General features: G+C 51.6%; 1 protein-coding gene across 1 annotated transcript; it reads right to left on the reverse strand.

Moving 5' to 3' along the window:
* Window positions 1-494: 494 nt before the first annotated feature.
* On the reverse strand, window positions 495-15,872 carry RBM38 (RNA binding motif protein 38). The gene is made up of 4 exons (XM_084271358.1): window positions 15,587-15,872; window positions 14,693-14,816; window positions 14,034-14,088; window positions 495-1,908 (listed from the first exon to the last, which is right to left on the reverse strand). Exons 1-4 carry the CDS (start codon window positions 15,752-15,754, stop codon window positions 1,608-1,610), a joined length of 648 nt encoding a protein of 215 aa, XP_084127484.1. The 5' UTR covers window positions 15,755-15,872; the 3' UTR covers window positions 495-1,607.
* Between the last annotated feature and the right edge of the window lie 855 nt (window positions 15,873-16,727).

Below are 16,727 nucleotides of genomic sequence, written 5' to 3' on the forward strand. Positions count from 1 at the left end.
CTGCCAGAGCCTTGCTGGGTCAGAGAGCCCTGAACTGGGACAGTGCTTCAGCAGACTGCTCACAACTTATTCGAAGCAAATAATAAAAGGATATCCTGAGGATTCTGGGGTGAGATCTGACCTCAGTCTCCACTGGAGCTGCCCCAGGGTGGCTGCACTTTGTACCCTCTGCTCTGGCTGGGTGTGAGCAAGCACCCAGTGCTGGACACAAACTGTTGGGGACCATACAGCTCCAGCATGATGCCTCAAGAGCTCAAAAACCCTTGAGGTGCCAAGAGTCAGAGATGACTTGGGACATGCAGAGTGAGCAGCAACACACAGGACACACTGTGAGGGCCAGCTGTGCCCAGGGCTGCCATGCCAAGGCAGAACACAACCGGGGGCTCTTGCCAGGCTCCGCTGCAGCACACAACACATGCTCCCCCCACCCTGCCACGCTGCTGAAGTCCCTAACAGACTCCAGCCAAGCAAACACGGTACCATCCAGTATCAAATCATTTTAAAAGTTAAAATAGTTTATTGCTGTTCTTTGTAGAAATGCACTTAACTTACATCTCATTCTCGTCCTTTATTTGGCTGTTGGATTAGAGGCATTAAAAGGTTACGTTCAAAGACATGACACCTTCTTCTCTTCTGCTCCTCTCAGGATATTCTCCTAAACTTCAACCAACAGCCCCAAATCTTTTACATAAATACTGTAAATGTCTCCATAAGTTGCAGCATTGTAACAAAAGATCTACCGAAGTAGACAAAATGTTCGGTATTCTTGGTTGGTTTTCTGCATTTAAAAATATACCTAAATTTGAGATAATCTTAACAGAGTAACAATTACAATAAGAAAATAGTACAGTGCGTTGACTAAAGGAATATTCTGCTCTCCTTCAAGCCAATATTCCCTTTTGCATGTTGAAGTGATTCAGCAATTACTTAAGAACTTTTACCTACATACAATAATTTAGTAAAATGAGAATTAAACAAGGCAGATACTTACTACTATTCTTCTGTCTGCAATTCACAGCTCATGCGAATAAAATCGCAATAAATATTAAAAAATAGTTTTTTCTTTTTTTTCTTTTTTTTTCTTTTCTTTTCTGTAAGGCATCTCTGAGTATTACAAAGTTTTTGTACAACCAAAAAATAAGATTGCTTTTTTTTCTCCACGTTTTCCAAGTACCTCTGTACCTCAAACAGTAATTAAAGAGGATTGAAGGTTTGATGAGGAAGGGATGGGGTGTAGGGCTGGAAAGACGACCGTGGGTGATGGAAGCAGACCATGAGGTGTGCAAGAATCTGTGGGTTTCCTGTGAAACATTTCAGTCACTTTTAGAACATCTTCAGGACAATATCTGTCCAAATTGGAAGGGGGAAAAAGAAAAACCCTAAACAAAACTTACCAAAAGTCCATTTTCATGGGCACAGTCAGACTGCAAGGGTTGGGGTGCACCCTGAACACTATAAATAGCTTTAGCTGTTGATATGTGCCTACAGAAAGGGGATAAAGGGGCGGCGTGATCATTTTTTGTTTCATTTATTGGGCTTTTGTTGTCCTGGTTGTATCCTCCCATCGTATGAGATTGTCCCAGGTGGCGAAGGCGCAGGCAGGGCCCTTACTGCATGCGGTCGGGCTGCAGCTGTTGGGGCTGGTACTGCACGAAGGCGGTGGCGGGTGCCGCAGGGGTGCTGGCGGCGATGGGCGGCTGGACGGCGCCCGTGTAGCCGTATCCCACAAACCCGGCGGCGGGGGAGGCAGCGTAGGGGTACTGATCGTAGGCAGCTGTGGTGTACTGGGAATAGGCTTGGCTGGCGGCGGTGTAGTCGATGTAGGGAGACGTGATGGACTGCACAGGGGTAGGGATCACCACACTGGGCTGGATGATAGCTTGGGGGTAAACATAGTGAGGCGCGAGTCTGTGAAGGCAAAGAGAGAGAGTCAACGAGGGGCTGGGATTCCTCTAGCCTGCATGTCCCACTCCTTTCCCCCCCCCAAATTCATGTGCGTCAGCCACAGAAACAGGTCTGCCCTCAAGTCAGGGTGCTGCTTCGGGTGGTGGGAACACAAAGCAAAATGTTCCCAGAGCCCAAGTAATGCAAGGTGAAACATGGACTGCAAGGACGGACACTTGTGGTTTCCTTGTCTTGTGTCTCCCACTGTAGGTGCTGCTGGTCCCCAAAATAACCTCCCTGCAGGGCTACAACACAGCTCCTGTCTGACTGGCTCACCACCCACGTGCCCTGCCTGTCCCTGCCAGCATCTCTGCCTCCCACATCCTCCAGGTCCACGCTTGTTCCCACACTGCTCAAGCACTAGTGGGGGCTCCTGAGGACCCATCAACCCCACAGGGCACCTCCCAAAACCAGGGACACCAGGTCACTCCTCTGCTCATCCCATCAGGGTCAACCACTGCCCCCAGGCACAGATGAGGCCCTTCAGCTTGCCAGCCCTTACCAGTTACTACACATTTTATCCAGTGTTTCCGTAACACGGGATGTTTAGGGCAATGCTACAGGGTGTTTGTTGTAAAACAACACGGTAATTGTGGCTTTCCCTTCAGTAACACTCCTCCGTAGCCACCACGAGCAGCGATGCTCGGGCACCCACGAGCTTTCACATCCAGGCTCCTGTGGCCAGCTGGCCCCTGGCATTTCCTCTGCTCTTTGCTTCCCTACAGTGTTCCTTCTCACCAGCAGGTTTGCCCCTGCCCTGAGGTAGTCATGCCACCGAGAGGAATTTAGTAATGCCACAGTCAATTAAAGTCCATAGCCTGAAAGATCCTGGAGATGATTAATGCAGGATTGCCCACTAATTTGCTGGAAACTGCTAATGAGGAGGAGAGGGAAAAAAAAGAAAAAGCAAAATGAACGGGCTTGCAAAGAATCAAGCCTCACAGAAGAGCAAAAGTTGTGCAGATCTGAAAGTTTAGGTCCCTTCTCACAAAGGGCCACGGGTCAGGCAAATACAGGCAACACACGTGCAGCTGCAGAACACAGATGGCACCTGCCTGCACAGCCTTCTGCAACAGAGCTCTGTTGTGTGCAACCTTGGCGGTTGCAGGGCTTGTTTAGGAACTAAGGGGGTGCAGACTGTCACCAGCAAATGGTACAGGACCACCAAAAGGCCAGAACCCTAGAAGCACATGCTGTGGGGAAGGCCCCTTGCACCTGCTGCTCGCTGAGTCACGTAAGGCGACAGCGTGAACCAAGCGCCAATCTCCAGCAAGCTCATTCCACCCTGCGCCCCAACCAACTCACTCTGGCAAACAGATAGGGAAAAAAAAAAGAACCCACCATGGTAAAACTGTGCAGAGAGCTCATGCAGATTCAAATATTTTGGGGATTTTTGTGTGGATGTGTGTGACAGCACATATCCAAACATGACCGCTTTTAAAAGCCTCCCACAGGCTTTTCACAAGACACAGGTTTTTATGTGCCTAAAGCTGCTCTTTAAAGCTGAGCTCAGCTGCATGGGGAAAGGACACCATGCCCACTGTCCTGTCCCTAACCTGGGGTGGGACCCCCAGCGCTGCCCGGCACTGGGACTCTGGTGTGTCTCAGGGACTTGCAGCCAGGGACTGGAAACTGCTGGCTGGGTCACTGGCTGCCCTTGTTCCACCCAAGCATCCATCCTAGGTCTCAGCCACCACCTAAAACATACTGGGGGCCACCTGAGTCACCAGCAGCGATGGAGCTGTTCCCGTTTGCTTCACCACCAGCACCGGATGGTTTAACCTGTTCTTCAGGCAGGAGGAGGGCTTCTCACAAACAAGCGCTCATGTGAGCTGCCTTTTCTCTCGTTTTCCCACTCACATATGCACTCTGGTTTTTCTCGAGGCAATCTGCATGATGAGAGAATGATTGCTCTCCGCCCCCCACACAGCAACACTGCCTCCAGGCCCTCAGATATAACGAAGCCGCCCCCAGAGGAGTGGCAGCAGGGAGGAGGATGGATGGTGGAGACCAACACCTCAACCTTGGGCTGATCAAGTGTAAGCATATCTCCAGAGGCCAGAGCCATCACCGCCGTAGCGCAGAGAGAAGGACCTCTTTGCCTTCAGTCCACAAATGCACCATATCCTGCAACTAACAAGAACAAGACGAGGCAGCAGAAATTCACTGACTCGCTTCTGGTTCAGCTCTGATCTAAGCTGAGGCCAGCACACCCGAACCAGAGCTACAGCGTATACACCAGCTCAGACCAAGGGCACTTCATGCCATATGCTCACATCAGGCTGCGGCTGCCTCTTTAGAGGAGCTGGACCTAGTCCCAACCAGAGGTTCCTCACCAGGGCTTTGGGTTGCTTTGGTTTGGTTTAAGTAACATAGAAGTGCAATAGAGCTCTTGTGTCCTGCCAAGGTCTGAGACCGGCTCTGCAGAGGCATCCGCAGGCACTGGCCCATGCAACCCAGGGAGGTGAGACAAGCAGACCCCATGCACGTCTGTCTACATCAGCAGCTTGGACAGCAGCCTGCATCCCAGGTGGGTAATGGATGCTTGGGCTGCTTGTTGCTTCTCCCTTCTTGTGTCCCACTACTGGCTTTCCTGCTACTCCAGGGCTCAGTAGTTAAAATTGCCCCACAAACACAACAAAAACACCCAATGAGTCAGGACTCATTAAACAGCCTCCAGCAACAGGAGCAGAGAGGCTGCACTCTTCCTGCACCCAGGTGTTCATTCTTGCAGAATGACCAGGGGGTGGTCTGAGATCCTCTGGGCAATCCAGCCTGAGCATCACCCTGTGAAAGGAGCTTGGTGGGTGTCCGTGCACCCATGTCCCTCGTCCCCCCCGCTAAGTCCCTTGTTGCCACCCAACTGCTCTTTGGAGCTGGCACACCCCACAGGGAGGGCATGGCGAACACATGCTCTCAACCCATCCCCAAGTAACTGCGTATGTTGGCTTTGCTTTCACACACACACACTGCTCTTCATCACAGCTCCCACAGCATGTGCTGGAGAGACAGCAAATCCACATCCTGCACTACTTTCCTGCTCAGCAAGGAAAAATCACAGCTCTTCATTGCTACTGTGAATAAAAACCACCATTAGCTAAGAAGACAGTAAGTATCCCTGCACTCCCTTTGCCCAATACATACACAACTGCCCAGCACCCACCTGAGCTTACTGCATTAGGGAAATCACACTCGGCATCTTCAGGATCCACTTCTATATAAAAGGTAAAATTCTTTTGGTCTGTGGGGTTTTAATAATTTAGCTACAGCTTTCAATCATGATGTGGTTTGGGCTTCTGAATGAGGTGGAGAGACAGCAACTCATCGATACAAACAAGACACACAGCCCAAGGTAAGGTCACTTTGATAACTTGCAGCTACAAACAAAACCAAACCAGTGCAGGACGATGATGTTCTCTGCTGGCTGCATTTGTATCCACAGACAGACTTAAACTATTTCACCCTTCCTTCCATTATTACTGAAGATGATCTTCCGGGGAAGGAAAACCAACAAAAAACTTCTTTTAGAGTTCTTCTCTAAAAATCAGCAAACTCTAATCTGAATTTCTACAGAATGAGTCACATCTGTGTTTTAAGATGCCTTTCCCTTCCTCCCTGCAGCTCTCCTCCCTCCCCCGTGACGGGCCCTGCCAGCCAGAAGAAAACTTCATCTAAAACCCACACAATGTGATTACAAAACATCAACCGAGCAACCAGCTATTGCCACCGCACACCGAAGCCACCCCGTGAACAGCAGATGCATGGGATGCTTGGGACATTAAAATTAATCGCTGACAAAGGCCACAAAACGCAACAAGAGGGATCAAACTTCAGATTTAGGGCCGTCAGTGACTGCAGGAAAGGCTGGGAGGGCCAGTACGGTGCAGGAGGGCAGCCGGCACTGCCATGCTAGCCCACGCTCCTAACTATGTGGCACGACGCCATGCTGCCCTGACAGCCAAAACCGGGAGGCCCAGAACAAAGGAGATGGTTACAGAGCCATCGGCAGGGGAGATGCAGGCTCAGCTTCTGCTTTTGCTGTGCGAAAGGCGAAGGGCAGAACAAAAGCAGGCTGGCTTCGTGCAGTCCTGGGCGGGGATGCTGGAAGCATCTCTGTGGAGGCTCACAGCTGCCAGCACACTGCGATGCCAGGAGGTGCGGCCTGCTCAGAGAGCAGACTTCTCACTGCCTGTTGTGGCCCGGTTCTACCCACGGCACAGGCCATACGCTGGGGGCAAGCTGCAGGCAGGGCTGGCAGGCAGCAGCAGCCCCAAGGGCAGCCAGGAAGAAGGGTCAAGGACGAAGGCCGCGTGTCCCACACCCTTTTCCAACTGGCAAGGAAGAGGACAGACAGGCCCTTTCCCTTGTCAGCAGCTCCATCTGGTAGAGCTCAGGTCGTAGACACTTCATCTATTTGATCATTTTAGGTCAGGTTTACACTCCTGAGCTCCGCCAGCCATGCCAGGGCAGGTTTTGATGCTTCTGGAGAGGTGGGAGACAGCTGTAACCCTCTGTCAAGAGGAACAGGCCATTGCAGGAACACTTGGGAAGCAAGAAGGGGCACAGGGTTTCAGCAGCCTCACAGAGCTCAGCACACAAACACCACCACCACACCATCTCCTTGAAGAATAAAAGAAACAGTGCTTTGTGTCTGCAAGCGAAGGCACAAAGTCTGGCATCTGACCCCAGGAATTTAGCCTCTGTTTCCACCAGAGCTGTCCTATTAGCTGCTACTGGGACACCCACACTGCCACGACATGTGATGGCAGTGGTGCCGGCCCTCAGCTGTAAGAGCTGAGCACAGCTGCTGCCATCTGTGACAGCAGCATGAAAACTACCTCTGGTGAAGCACCACCTCCATCCACAGCCTGGATGACAGACTCGAAGGTATACGCTGAAGTGGGTTCCTGAGCTTAAGAGCCTCAGACACAAGCTGCTCTGGGAAGCACACCCCAGCTACACCCAGAGCTCTACGCTTGGTTAGTTAGCCGTGCCACAGCTCTGCCTCGGTGCTGGCGATGCAGACACATCCTGATGTAACTCAGGCCCCAAGCGTGTCATCCCTGAAGGCTCCTCCCAAGCCAGTGAAGCAAGTACCAACCTCATGGAGCTGCTTTAAATAAACCTGTGTCTACGATGAGGGGCTGCAAGCTGGAGCGTGGCCAAGCCACCCCCTGCCTCCAACAAGGACTCTTGCTGCAGGAGGAGGCCACATAGAATCTATAAACCAAGGCTTCAGTGGAACAGGATAGGATGCCTGGTGTGCCCCAACCGCTCCACCATCCTTCAGCTGTCACTGACATGGGCTGAGCTTCAACCACCGAGATGCAAACCTGAAATGCATCCTAAGAGGCATCCTGAAATGTCCCTACCAAAGCTCATTTAAACTTGCATTGAAGCATCAGTGGCTTCCACCTCATCAGCCAGCTCAAAGAAAGACAAGGATGAACTCCGCAGCTTCACGGTACAGGATTTATCCTTGCCTTCCACACGACACAAACACAAACCAACCAACCCAATGTCTGATCATCCTGTAATTTATTTGCCTGTCCATCTTCTACTCACATCCTCCTCTGGCCATGCAGGAAGACCTACACAGCAGCCTGTGCAAACAGGCACACGACCGCGTTTGCTTCCCTCCTGAGACCAGACATCACACCAGTGACAGTCACCACACTGGTGGCAATTCCCACGAACAGCCTCTGCCACAACAGACTGTCCCAGGCTGGAATCCCAATGAGAGAAAGAGTGGTCATTTTACAAGATTCAGCAGTAACCTCCTCCAGCTGCTGAGCCTCCCAAAACCATTGCTCAAGAAATACAAATACAAATTAAAGAGGATGAAAGCAATCCATGAGTTCAATTCATTTTCAGTTTGTCAGAAGAGAGGAAGTTTAAGGAACAGGAGGCACCACAGCAGCAACTTACCACGGACCAGCAATGTCCTCATTTTACTACATGAATACATCTCGACTTCATGATGAGGCAAACTAACGGCCCATAGCAAAGTGGATTCCACAGAAGTAAAAAGAAATGCCATCTGCACCCTCCCCCATACCTGGTGCTGAGCGAGGAATCAAATGAAATAATTAAGAAAGAGAGGTTGGAGACCAAAGATCAGAGTATGTATTCTCACATAGATCTAATCCTTTTTCTCAGCTTAACCAAGATCAACACGCTGAGCTCCAACCACGGGTTAGCCAGGCTCAACAATTTACTGCTTTATCCTCTGCATCTCGCTTCCCCCACACCCAAAGGAAAAAGAAAAAAAAAAAAAGAAAAATGATCCCAAACAAAGGCATGTTCAGCCAGACCAAAAATAGGTTTGGAGAAGCAGGCTGAAAACCACTCAGGTAGCAGGAGATAACATCTGCCTGAAACAAGAGCCATCTGGCACCAAGGAAAAAAGCCACATGGAGGTTTATCTGCAACCAGTCAGCTATCCAGAGAAGGAAAAACCCCTTCCCTTCCAAGCTACCAGAACAGCCAAACCAGACATGAACGGACAAAAGCAGCAGAACATGCTTCACCCCAGCACACTACAGGAGCCTCTCAGAGCCCTTTGGCTCCAGCATGGGAAGCCCAGGATGATGCTGGATTCATCCTGTCCACACAGGAGGAAAACCAGAGGCTCTGAGAGGTTAACCCAGGAAGCCCCAGGAATTCTGCCTTGACCTACGCTTTCCAATTTTCTTCCACCATTTGGAGAAAACCAAAGGCTGCAGAAACATCTCTGAAGTCTTCTCAAGTACCTGACAAGTTCTGGCATAATGTATATTAAACTGACTGCTTTCAACTGGTCCCACTTTGAACAGACTGACTTTGTACATGATCCCTTCCTTGCCTTAGTTAAAACCATCCACGTGTTCGATTTATCCAAACCTCTTTCTTGGATGGATGAAGCACTTTGCAGCAGAACGCTTCAGCTATGGGAGAAGCAGCAAAATACCTATTTTGGATAAAAAATAACCTACATGGATAAAACAAGCAATTCCTAAGCCAAGAAAGAAATCCCATTTTAAGACTTTCAGCGATCTCTGCTGCCAGTTGTGCTTTCATTGATCTATAGCATCTAAGACATCTCTCTCCATGCCTTCCCACAAGCAGGATCATCGTGTGGGGGGAGCTGTGGGCCTGGCCCCTCGCACGGCTTTCCCAGCCTCTGCTGCTTTAGCTGAAGCAGAGCCAGGAGCAGCTCAGCCATGGCACAGGAGAGACAAAATGCTCCAAGCTGGCAACAGGGATGTTGCAGGGGACAGCACGATCCTGTTTACAGGATTTAGAGACAGAGAAATAGGAGACTGGGTTTTAACTCTGAGGTCCGCGACTTTTCATCTTTTGTGATCATAGAGTATATTTAGCTTTGGTATGTAGCTTGCTCCCATCTGTGGGGAACAAGTTCCTCATGTAAGTCATATTTAGAAGTGACCCAGTGTCCTTGCTACCAAATTATCAGTACAACTGTCTGGTTCCCTCACTGGTATCCCCGGCTCAGAGGCAGGGGGTCAGAGCTGCATTTATCATTCGAATTACTGGGCGCGTGTTTAATATTACAGAGTTAGGGCCCAGCATGCCAACAGCTGCACAGAGGAAAGATGAGCTCAAGTACACGCTGGACTGCTCTGAACATTCAGACACATGCATGAACCTGCCGCGTTGGGACCAAGTGGCACCAGCCAGATCAGAAGAGGAGAATTTCACATCTGCCACTCCCCAGCTCCTGCAACCAGAAGAAAGGACTTGGGGCTGCTCCTGCACTGGTGAGGGTGAAGAGCAAATCCTCCAAAGGCAAAGGAATCACATAATGAAGATGGCGCAACTCAAGTTGTGCCGTAAAGACACAGACAGAGCCAGATCCACCCAGCTCTCCGTCACATGCAGACCTGTGCCCTGGCTGTGCTGCAATGGTATGTGGCATCCTTCCCCTGCAAAAGGTCTAGCACTGCCTTGAGCCTAGCACACCAGTTATGTAGCCAAGCGTAAGGTCAGACCATGGTCTCCTTTTGTGTTGTTCTACAAGCCTCTACTCCTTTGCTCCATGAGTAAATCGTGCCCAAAACCACAACAAATTGCATACCAAGCCCTTGGGTCTGATACCAGCATTTGCCACCCTGAAGTAGACGTTCAAGAAAATTTGCAAAGCCATCTGATCTGCTCATAAATACATGTCTGCTCTTGAGGAGAGAAAGAAAAAGAGCAAAGCAGCTCTTGCTGGCTGGCAAGCAGTTGGTCTGAACAGCCATAACTGTGCCCAAGAGCTAGCAGCTGAAGCCATTTGGAAAATGGATTTGAATGTTTCTTAGGAAATCCCCCCCCACCCCTCCAATAAAAAAAACACCCTAAACCTTTCATGTTGCTGGCACAGGATAAGCAACAGGTGCCGGGTGCACCATCCCCTCGGAGCTGCTGGTGACCCACAGAGCACCCGGGGTCCTGCGCCCCGGCAGCTTTTCACGCATGGTGCAATAGGAAGTCGGAGCGTGGGGGATGCCAGCTGACAGGGGCTGAGCAGAGCAAGGCCAGCGCGCGCCGCTCTGTAAGCGTAACCACAGAGCGATGAAAGTTTGTTTCCTTTTATTTTTAACCCAATAGAGAAGTTTTACGGATAAACAGCTGCGAGGGAGGGTGGGCTGACACAAAGAGGGACTTTCTTCACTTCCTAACTGCAGCAGCATCAATGCATGAAATTTCAGATTCAAAAGTAATTTAACTCTTTCCGATGCTGCCTGAGACCAAAAGCGGGCCAGAGTTAGGGGTCACCAAAATAAGCAGCTACACAGGCATGGGAAGTGGTGGTGGGGTGTCTCTGGAGCAGCAATCTCCAATGTGCAAGACACCCAAAGAGCTGGGTCCTGCTGCAAGAGGCAGCTGTATGCACCCATCAGCCACAGCACGGCAGATCTTACACACAGATATGGCTCTTTCACTAAGGCAGGGCCACAGAAATGCATCTGCCCTACGCTGCGCGCGTCCAGAGCAGCAAGCATGGCTGTGAAGGGCAGAACCAGGGAATCCCCATTCCCTGCAGACTCAAACCTGTCTGCAGCACCGGGGTCCCAGAGGAGAGGACCAAGAGAGGCTCAGCAGCTTCAAAGAAGTTCCACACAATTCTCAAAGTATCTTAAAAGAGACACAGCTCCACTTGGAGAGAGAAAGGGTCTCCCCCTTCTCCGATCCAGTATGAGCAGCTCCACGTGGCATCGCCAGCTGCCTCCAGGCAAAGCGCAGTCTGCCAGCTCCGAGCTAAGCCCCCAGGCCTAATGCTGCTCCCTTCAACTCAGAAGCCACATCTCCCAGTCCCCCTGACAGGGACGCATCCTTTGCCGTGCGTTACAGTTACAATATCCGGTTACGACAATCTAGAGACTACTTTGCAGAACAGAATTTACTACCGACTCCGCGCTGTCTGCTGCGCGATGCCTCCCCTGCCAGGACGGCAGGAGGAAGGAGAGAGGCTCTTCATGGTTTCTCTTTCTGTTCCGCATACCCCAGGCAATATTTATTTACAGCTGCCTTTGGGTGCCTGGGGCTGGGGGAAGGAGGGGTGGGGGGAGCCTTCAGTTTATAAATAATCCTCACCGATGTTTGGGTAATTTTCATAGTTTCCATTCATTTCAGGTTTCCCCAAACCCTGCGTTCTACGGGTTGGTGGCTGGAACGCCACCGACTGGCTTTCCCTTCCTCAGCTGCCCAGCAGTTAACAGGTTGCTCATTCATTTCTTCCTTGCCAAGTCCAGCTCACACACCTAGTACCCCGTGTCCAGTAACAATCGTCTTTTGGGAACTGCCTACCAACGCCAGGGCACAAACCCTGTGCAGAGACAGGAACTGCAAGAGGGAGAACTGGGCAGCGTCTTTACACTGCGGGCCAAGCAGACGAGCTTTGGGGAAGGTCAGGATACACTCCGAACAGCACAAACAGACAACAGCAGTTTGATGAAGCTCCCAAAGACTGACAGACCCCAATAAACATCTCATCTACCATCAAATCCCACCAAGGGGCAAGTAAACTGCGGGTTCAAGGGAATGCAAGGGTGGAGCCTGGCAGTCTCTTAATTTTGTCAAGTCTACTGATGAGACAGAGCAGGAACCAGCAGCCACGCTCTGCTGCTTGACCAAGCACCTGATGCTTTCCTCAGAGGCCACAGAGCAGCCCCAGTCATGGTGCTCAGGGACCCGGCTCCGCATTTTGCCAAACCCATATTCTCAGTGATTCTGCTCCAGCAGTGACTGAATGCAACAAAACTCTTGTTTACTGATGCTTGCAAATAACGATATATAATCCCCTTCCTCCAACCCTCTCCAGCCTCCTGGTTCCTGTCTCTTGGCAACTGATAAATAATTTATAGTGCTCTCTGCCATACGTGCTAACTGCAGCTCTGCTGGTTTAATGATGAAACCAATGCCTAAGAACTGGAACAGTAACTGTCTAGATCACAAGGAACACGTAGCCAGTCGATCCCACACTCCTCTCTCTATGTGAAACTAAAAGCAAACATTTTCCAGTGCTGCAGAACTGCAGCTGCTGGGTAGGCACGGCACCCCCAGGAATAGCGAATTATCTGCAAGAGGAACAGGCTGAGGAAAGCTCCTGCCAGCATGGGGACTTTAACGTGCTTCACCTTTTGGCTCTTTGCTGTTAGCAGGCATGGAAAAACTCCTAATGGACTGGGTTTATTGCCAACTTCTCTTGTGCTTCCCCCATGAAATTTTTAAAGTCGCTGGGGTTCACCTCTCGAAGGTACCGCTGCCACCTACCTTGGGGGCTGAAGCGACTGTACCTCCCAGGCAAGGGGAGCTAGTAAAAAGCAGCATCGTGTCTACATAGACTGCTGTGGCTCTTGCACCAAGGAGGTAAAAAAAAAAAAAAGAGACCCTTCACCTCACGACAAGATGTTCTTTGAGTCTTTCCAACAGAGCCGTAGCCACTTATGAAAACTGGCATGTTTGAACCGTACACAGCACACGTACACTGGGTGTGCGGTATTGTGGCAACACAGGCTGTTACATCCATAAACTCATTGGAATGAGATTACCCAGGCAGTTGGCAACTGCAGCCATCAGGGCAGAGGAGTGAGAGTTCCTGTTTTTCTGCTAATGCTTTTTTTTTTTTTCTTTTAAATAATAATGAAGAAAAAAAGCAAACCCCAACACACCCCAAAAAACCACAAGCAGAGGGCAGGGAAGGGATGAAGTGTTTCTGTCAACAAAGGCCAAAATCCCATCTATTTCTGTTAGTCACACAAACCCCACAACACAGCAGTGCTCAAAAGCTCTTAAAAAAAATGCACCTACTTTCTTAATGCTCTTAGAAAATAATAATAAAACACCCCTATCAATATTCTCTTTCTGAAACGGTGTAAAAAAAGAACTGCATCAATCATTAAACAGTTAAATGAAGGCAGTATGACAGTCACTATTGTTCTCGTGAAGCACACTTGTCTTTTGCCGAGCAGCTGCCAGATCCTATTAGATGTATAAAAAGAGGACTTTTCTAACCGAGCAGGGATGGTATAAGCTATTGAAAACAGCAGACAAAAGCCCACTTTTGCAGACTATTCAAGCCTTGTATAACATCTGTCTAAAATCAATTTTTGACCTAATGTTACTTTCATTAAGTAACAGACTTTGTTTCCAATGTCGTTTGTTTTCCAGGATAAAACTGTATCCTGAGCATTATTACGTGGGAAACAGCACAGAGGAAGCAGAAGATCTTATTTGAGAAACACGAGAACAGAATTTGCTTAATTGTTTTGACACCTTAAGTACTATAGTAGAAAAACTATATTCTGTTTTATTAGAATTCTAGTGTGATTCCTGAAGTTGGCAAAGCAGCCAGCAACGCATCGGGTTTATTATGACTAAGATTTACTGAGGATAAAGGGGGATCTTGGGGAATTACATTAAAGCTGACAAATGTACAAAACCTCTGAAATCTTCACCAGAAATAAAGCACTCTGAACATTAGCAACAGCTGTTGAAACTGTCCACTCTTACGGGTAAGGCTTTTTTCACGCCTTTTTAAATAAGGAGGAAGTTGATTCATGAATTTCATTTCAAATAGACTGTGAAGAAACATTGCTACTTACCCAAAGGGTCTCTGAATGAAGGCTGGATGTAGCTGCTGCACACCTATAGTAAAACCTAAAAAAAGCATTCGGAAAGAGAACTATCAGTGAACAGTAGTTGTTGCAAAATTAACTCATAATATTCCTCCATAATTCCACCTCAGACAACATGTACGTTTCACCCGCTATGCATGGCAGCAAATTTGGAGCCCCGTTTAAAAGAAGGTTAATTTTAATACGTGTGTGTGACATGCATGGGGATCAGATGGGAATCCAGATTAAAGAACAGTGTGAAAGTGCTGTTACTGAACAGACAACGGGGTAGGATGCCTTGTTCTACACCCTGGGCACTGTGGTTATTAAACCCAATGGCAGAATGATGAAAAGGATCTTGCTGTTCACACCGATGTAACGAAGAGGCTAACGGGAGAAGGGATTAGCCATGGAAGAAAACAGCTTTAATTCAGTTATAAGAACTTCGGTGCACACCACCAGTGTAACAAGTAGGAGCAAGAAGATACAGAAGAGAGGTAACTGGACTACAGCATCCTCAGTCAACAACCGAAACTATGAGGGATAAGCGCCCATCATAAGATCAGATGAATCCAGCCAGAGTAACTTGCTTCCTTGTCTTACAAGTTATTCTAATAGAGGGAGATGGGATTGCCTGGGTGCCTCACCAGTTTGAATACTCCTTGGTTTTGCTCCCAAATAGGCCAGGTTCACATTTGCTTTCCTGCCATCAATGATGGGGTTCGGGTCTTTGCATGCTCTTTCAGCTGCAGCTCTGTCTGCCATGGTCACCTGGAATCAAAGTATAGCTTTGTTTGTAGCAACGGCACTTCGTAAACACTCCGGCAACAGGCACTAAACGGAGTTTATTTATTGTTCTATTTTGAAGCGGGAGCTGAACTGCGCTTGGTGCAGCCCCTTGCGCTGCAAGCCGGGAAGGGCTCCCGGGGACCCGGGCAAAGGAGGGCTCCCCCCGCCCAGCTACTCCACTGGGCTCACGCCAATTGTTTTCTCTCGTCTTTCCACCTCCTCCTCTCCAGGCTTTTTTAAGGGGTTGCTGGAGCCGGTGCTAACACTCCCCGCAGCAGAGACAGCTTCGGGCAGCCGCCAGCACCCGCTCTCCGGCACACGCGGACCGAGGGCAGCGCATCGAGCCCTGCTCAAGCCCGCGGAGAAGCGGCGCGGCGGGACCGGGGGCAGAAGGTGCTGAAATGACCGGGCCGGCACAGCGGGGCTTTCCTCCCGGGACACCCCCACGCCCCCCGCCCAGGCTTTGTCCTGGCCGAGCCCGCTCCTCCCCGCAGCCTCCCCAGCTGCCACAGCTAAACGGCAGCGACGGGACAGGCGGCAGCACGGAGCCGCTCCGCAGTGGGGCAGCGCCCCGCCACCACCGGCGTGGGGGGGGGTCCAACAGCTTCCGGGCACCGCCGCCAGTCCCCTGCCCCGGACCGGGGCGTGTGTGTGTGCGCAGGGAGTCCCGCCGCCCATCGCCGCCGCGCCCGGACCCTCGGGAAACGGAGCGGGGTAGAGGGGGGCACGGCCACGCAGGGAGCGGCACTTACAAAGCCGTATCCTCGGGATTTGCCGGTCTGCCGGTCGGTGATCACCACCGCCTCCTCGATGTCCCCGAAGACCTCGAAGTACTTCCTGAGGGAGGAGTCGGTGGTGTGGTAGGGCAGCCCCCCGACAAAAATCTTGGTGAAGGTGGTGTCCTTCTGCACGGTGTGCATGGTGCCGGGCGCGGCCGGCCCCAGCCGGCATCCACCCCGCGCCGCCGGCGACGAGAAGAAACAACCCCCCCAACCCCCCTCCGAGCCCCCGCGGCGGCCGAAGGGAGCGGAGCGGCGGCTGGGTCCCGGGGGCCTAGAGCCGGCTCATGGCCGCGCTTTGTCCCGGGAGCGCGGGCGGCGCCGCGCCCTCCCGCCGGTGCCGGTGAGTAGCGGCCGCCCGCCGCCGCCGCCGCCTTTGTAGGGCCGCGCCCGCCCCGCCCCGCCCCGCCGCCGCGCAGGGGCGCTCGGGGCGCGTAGTCCGGCACCGCGCCCGCCCGCTTACCCGCGGCGGCCCTTCGAGCAGGCGGCCCGGCCCGGGGGGGGCGCCGCGGCCGGTGCCCCTGAGGAGACGGACGCTGTCCCTGGTCCAGCCGCGGAGCTGATCCCGCGGCCGCCGTGCCCCATAGGAAGGGGCTCCCGGAGGTCGCGGAGCGGGCAGAGCAGCCCCGCGGGCATGGGGAACCCCGCGGACCCCAGGGGAGACGGCCAGTACCCCCTCCCTTCGCCCCGGTCTGAGCCTGGCCCGGACTACAAGTCCCGGCGGCTCCTGCGGAGCGGCTACAGACCCGCGGGGGAGGCGGGGGGGCGAGGGGACCGCTCCTGCGGGAGCCCGCCAAAGCAAACCGCCACATGGAAGGGGATTTGTCATTCGCACACACCCCCCTTCCCGCTTCCCCATTGCACAATAATCTCAGCCTCAAGGGTTTAATCTCTGGCAGGTCCGGGCACAGGCATGAAGCCACCAAGCTCCCTGCCAGCCTTTGTGTCAGGCCAGGTGGCCAGGGCACGCGTGAAGGAGCCAAGGCAGGAGGACGGGGTGGTCTCAGCCCCAGCCACCGGGAGGAAAGGCTGGGGCTTTGAGCACCGAACAGAGGTTCCAAAGCATCTTCCTTAAGCACAACATCTCCCTGCCTCTGTGGGACAGGGATGCCCC

The sequence above is a fragment of the Gallinula chloropus genome (assembly GCF_964237585.1).
Source record: "Gallinula chloropus genome assembly, chromosome: 16".
NCBI classification, from domain to species: Eukaryota; Metazoa; Chordata; class Aves; order Gruiformes; family Rallidae; genus Gallinula; species Gallinula chloropus.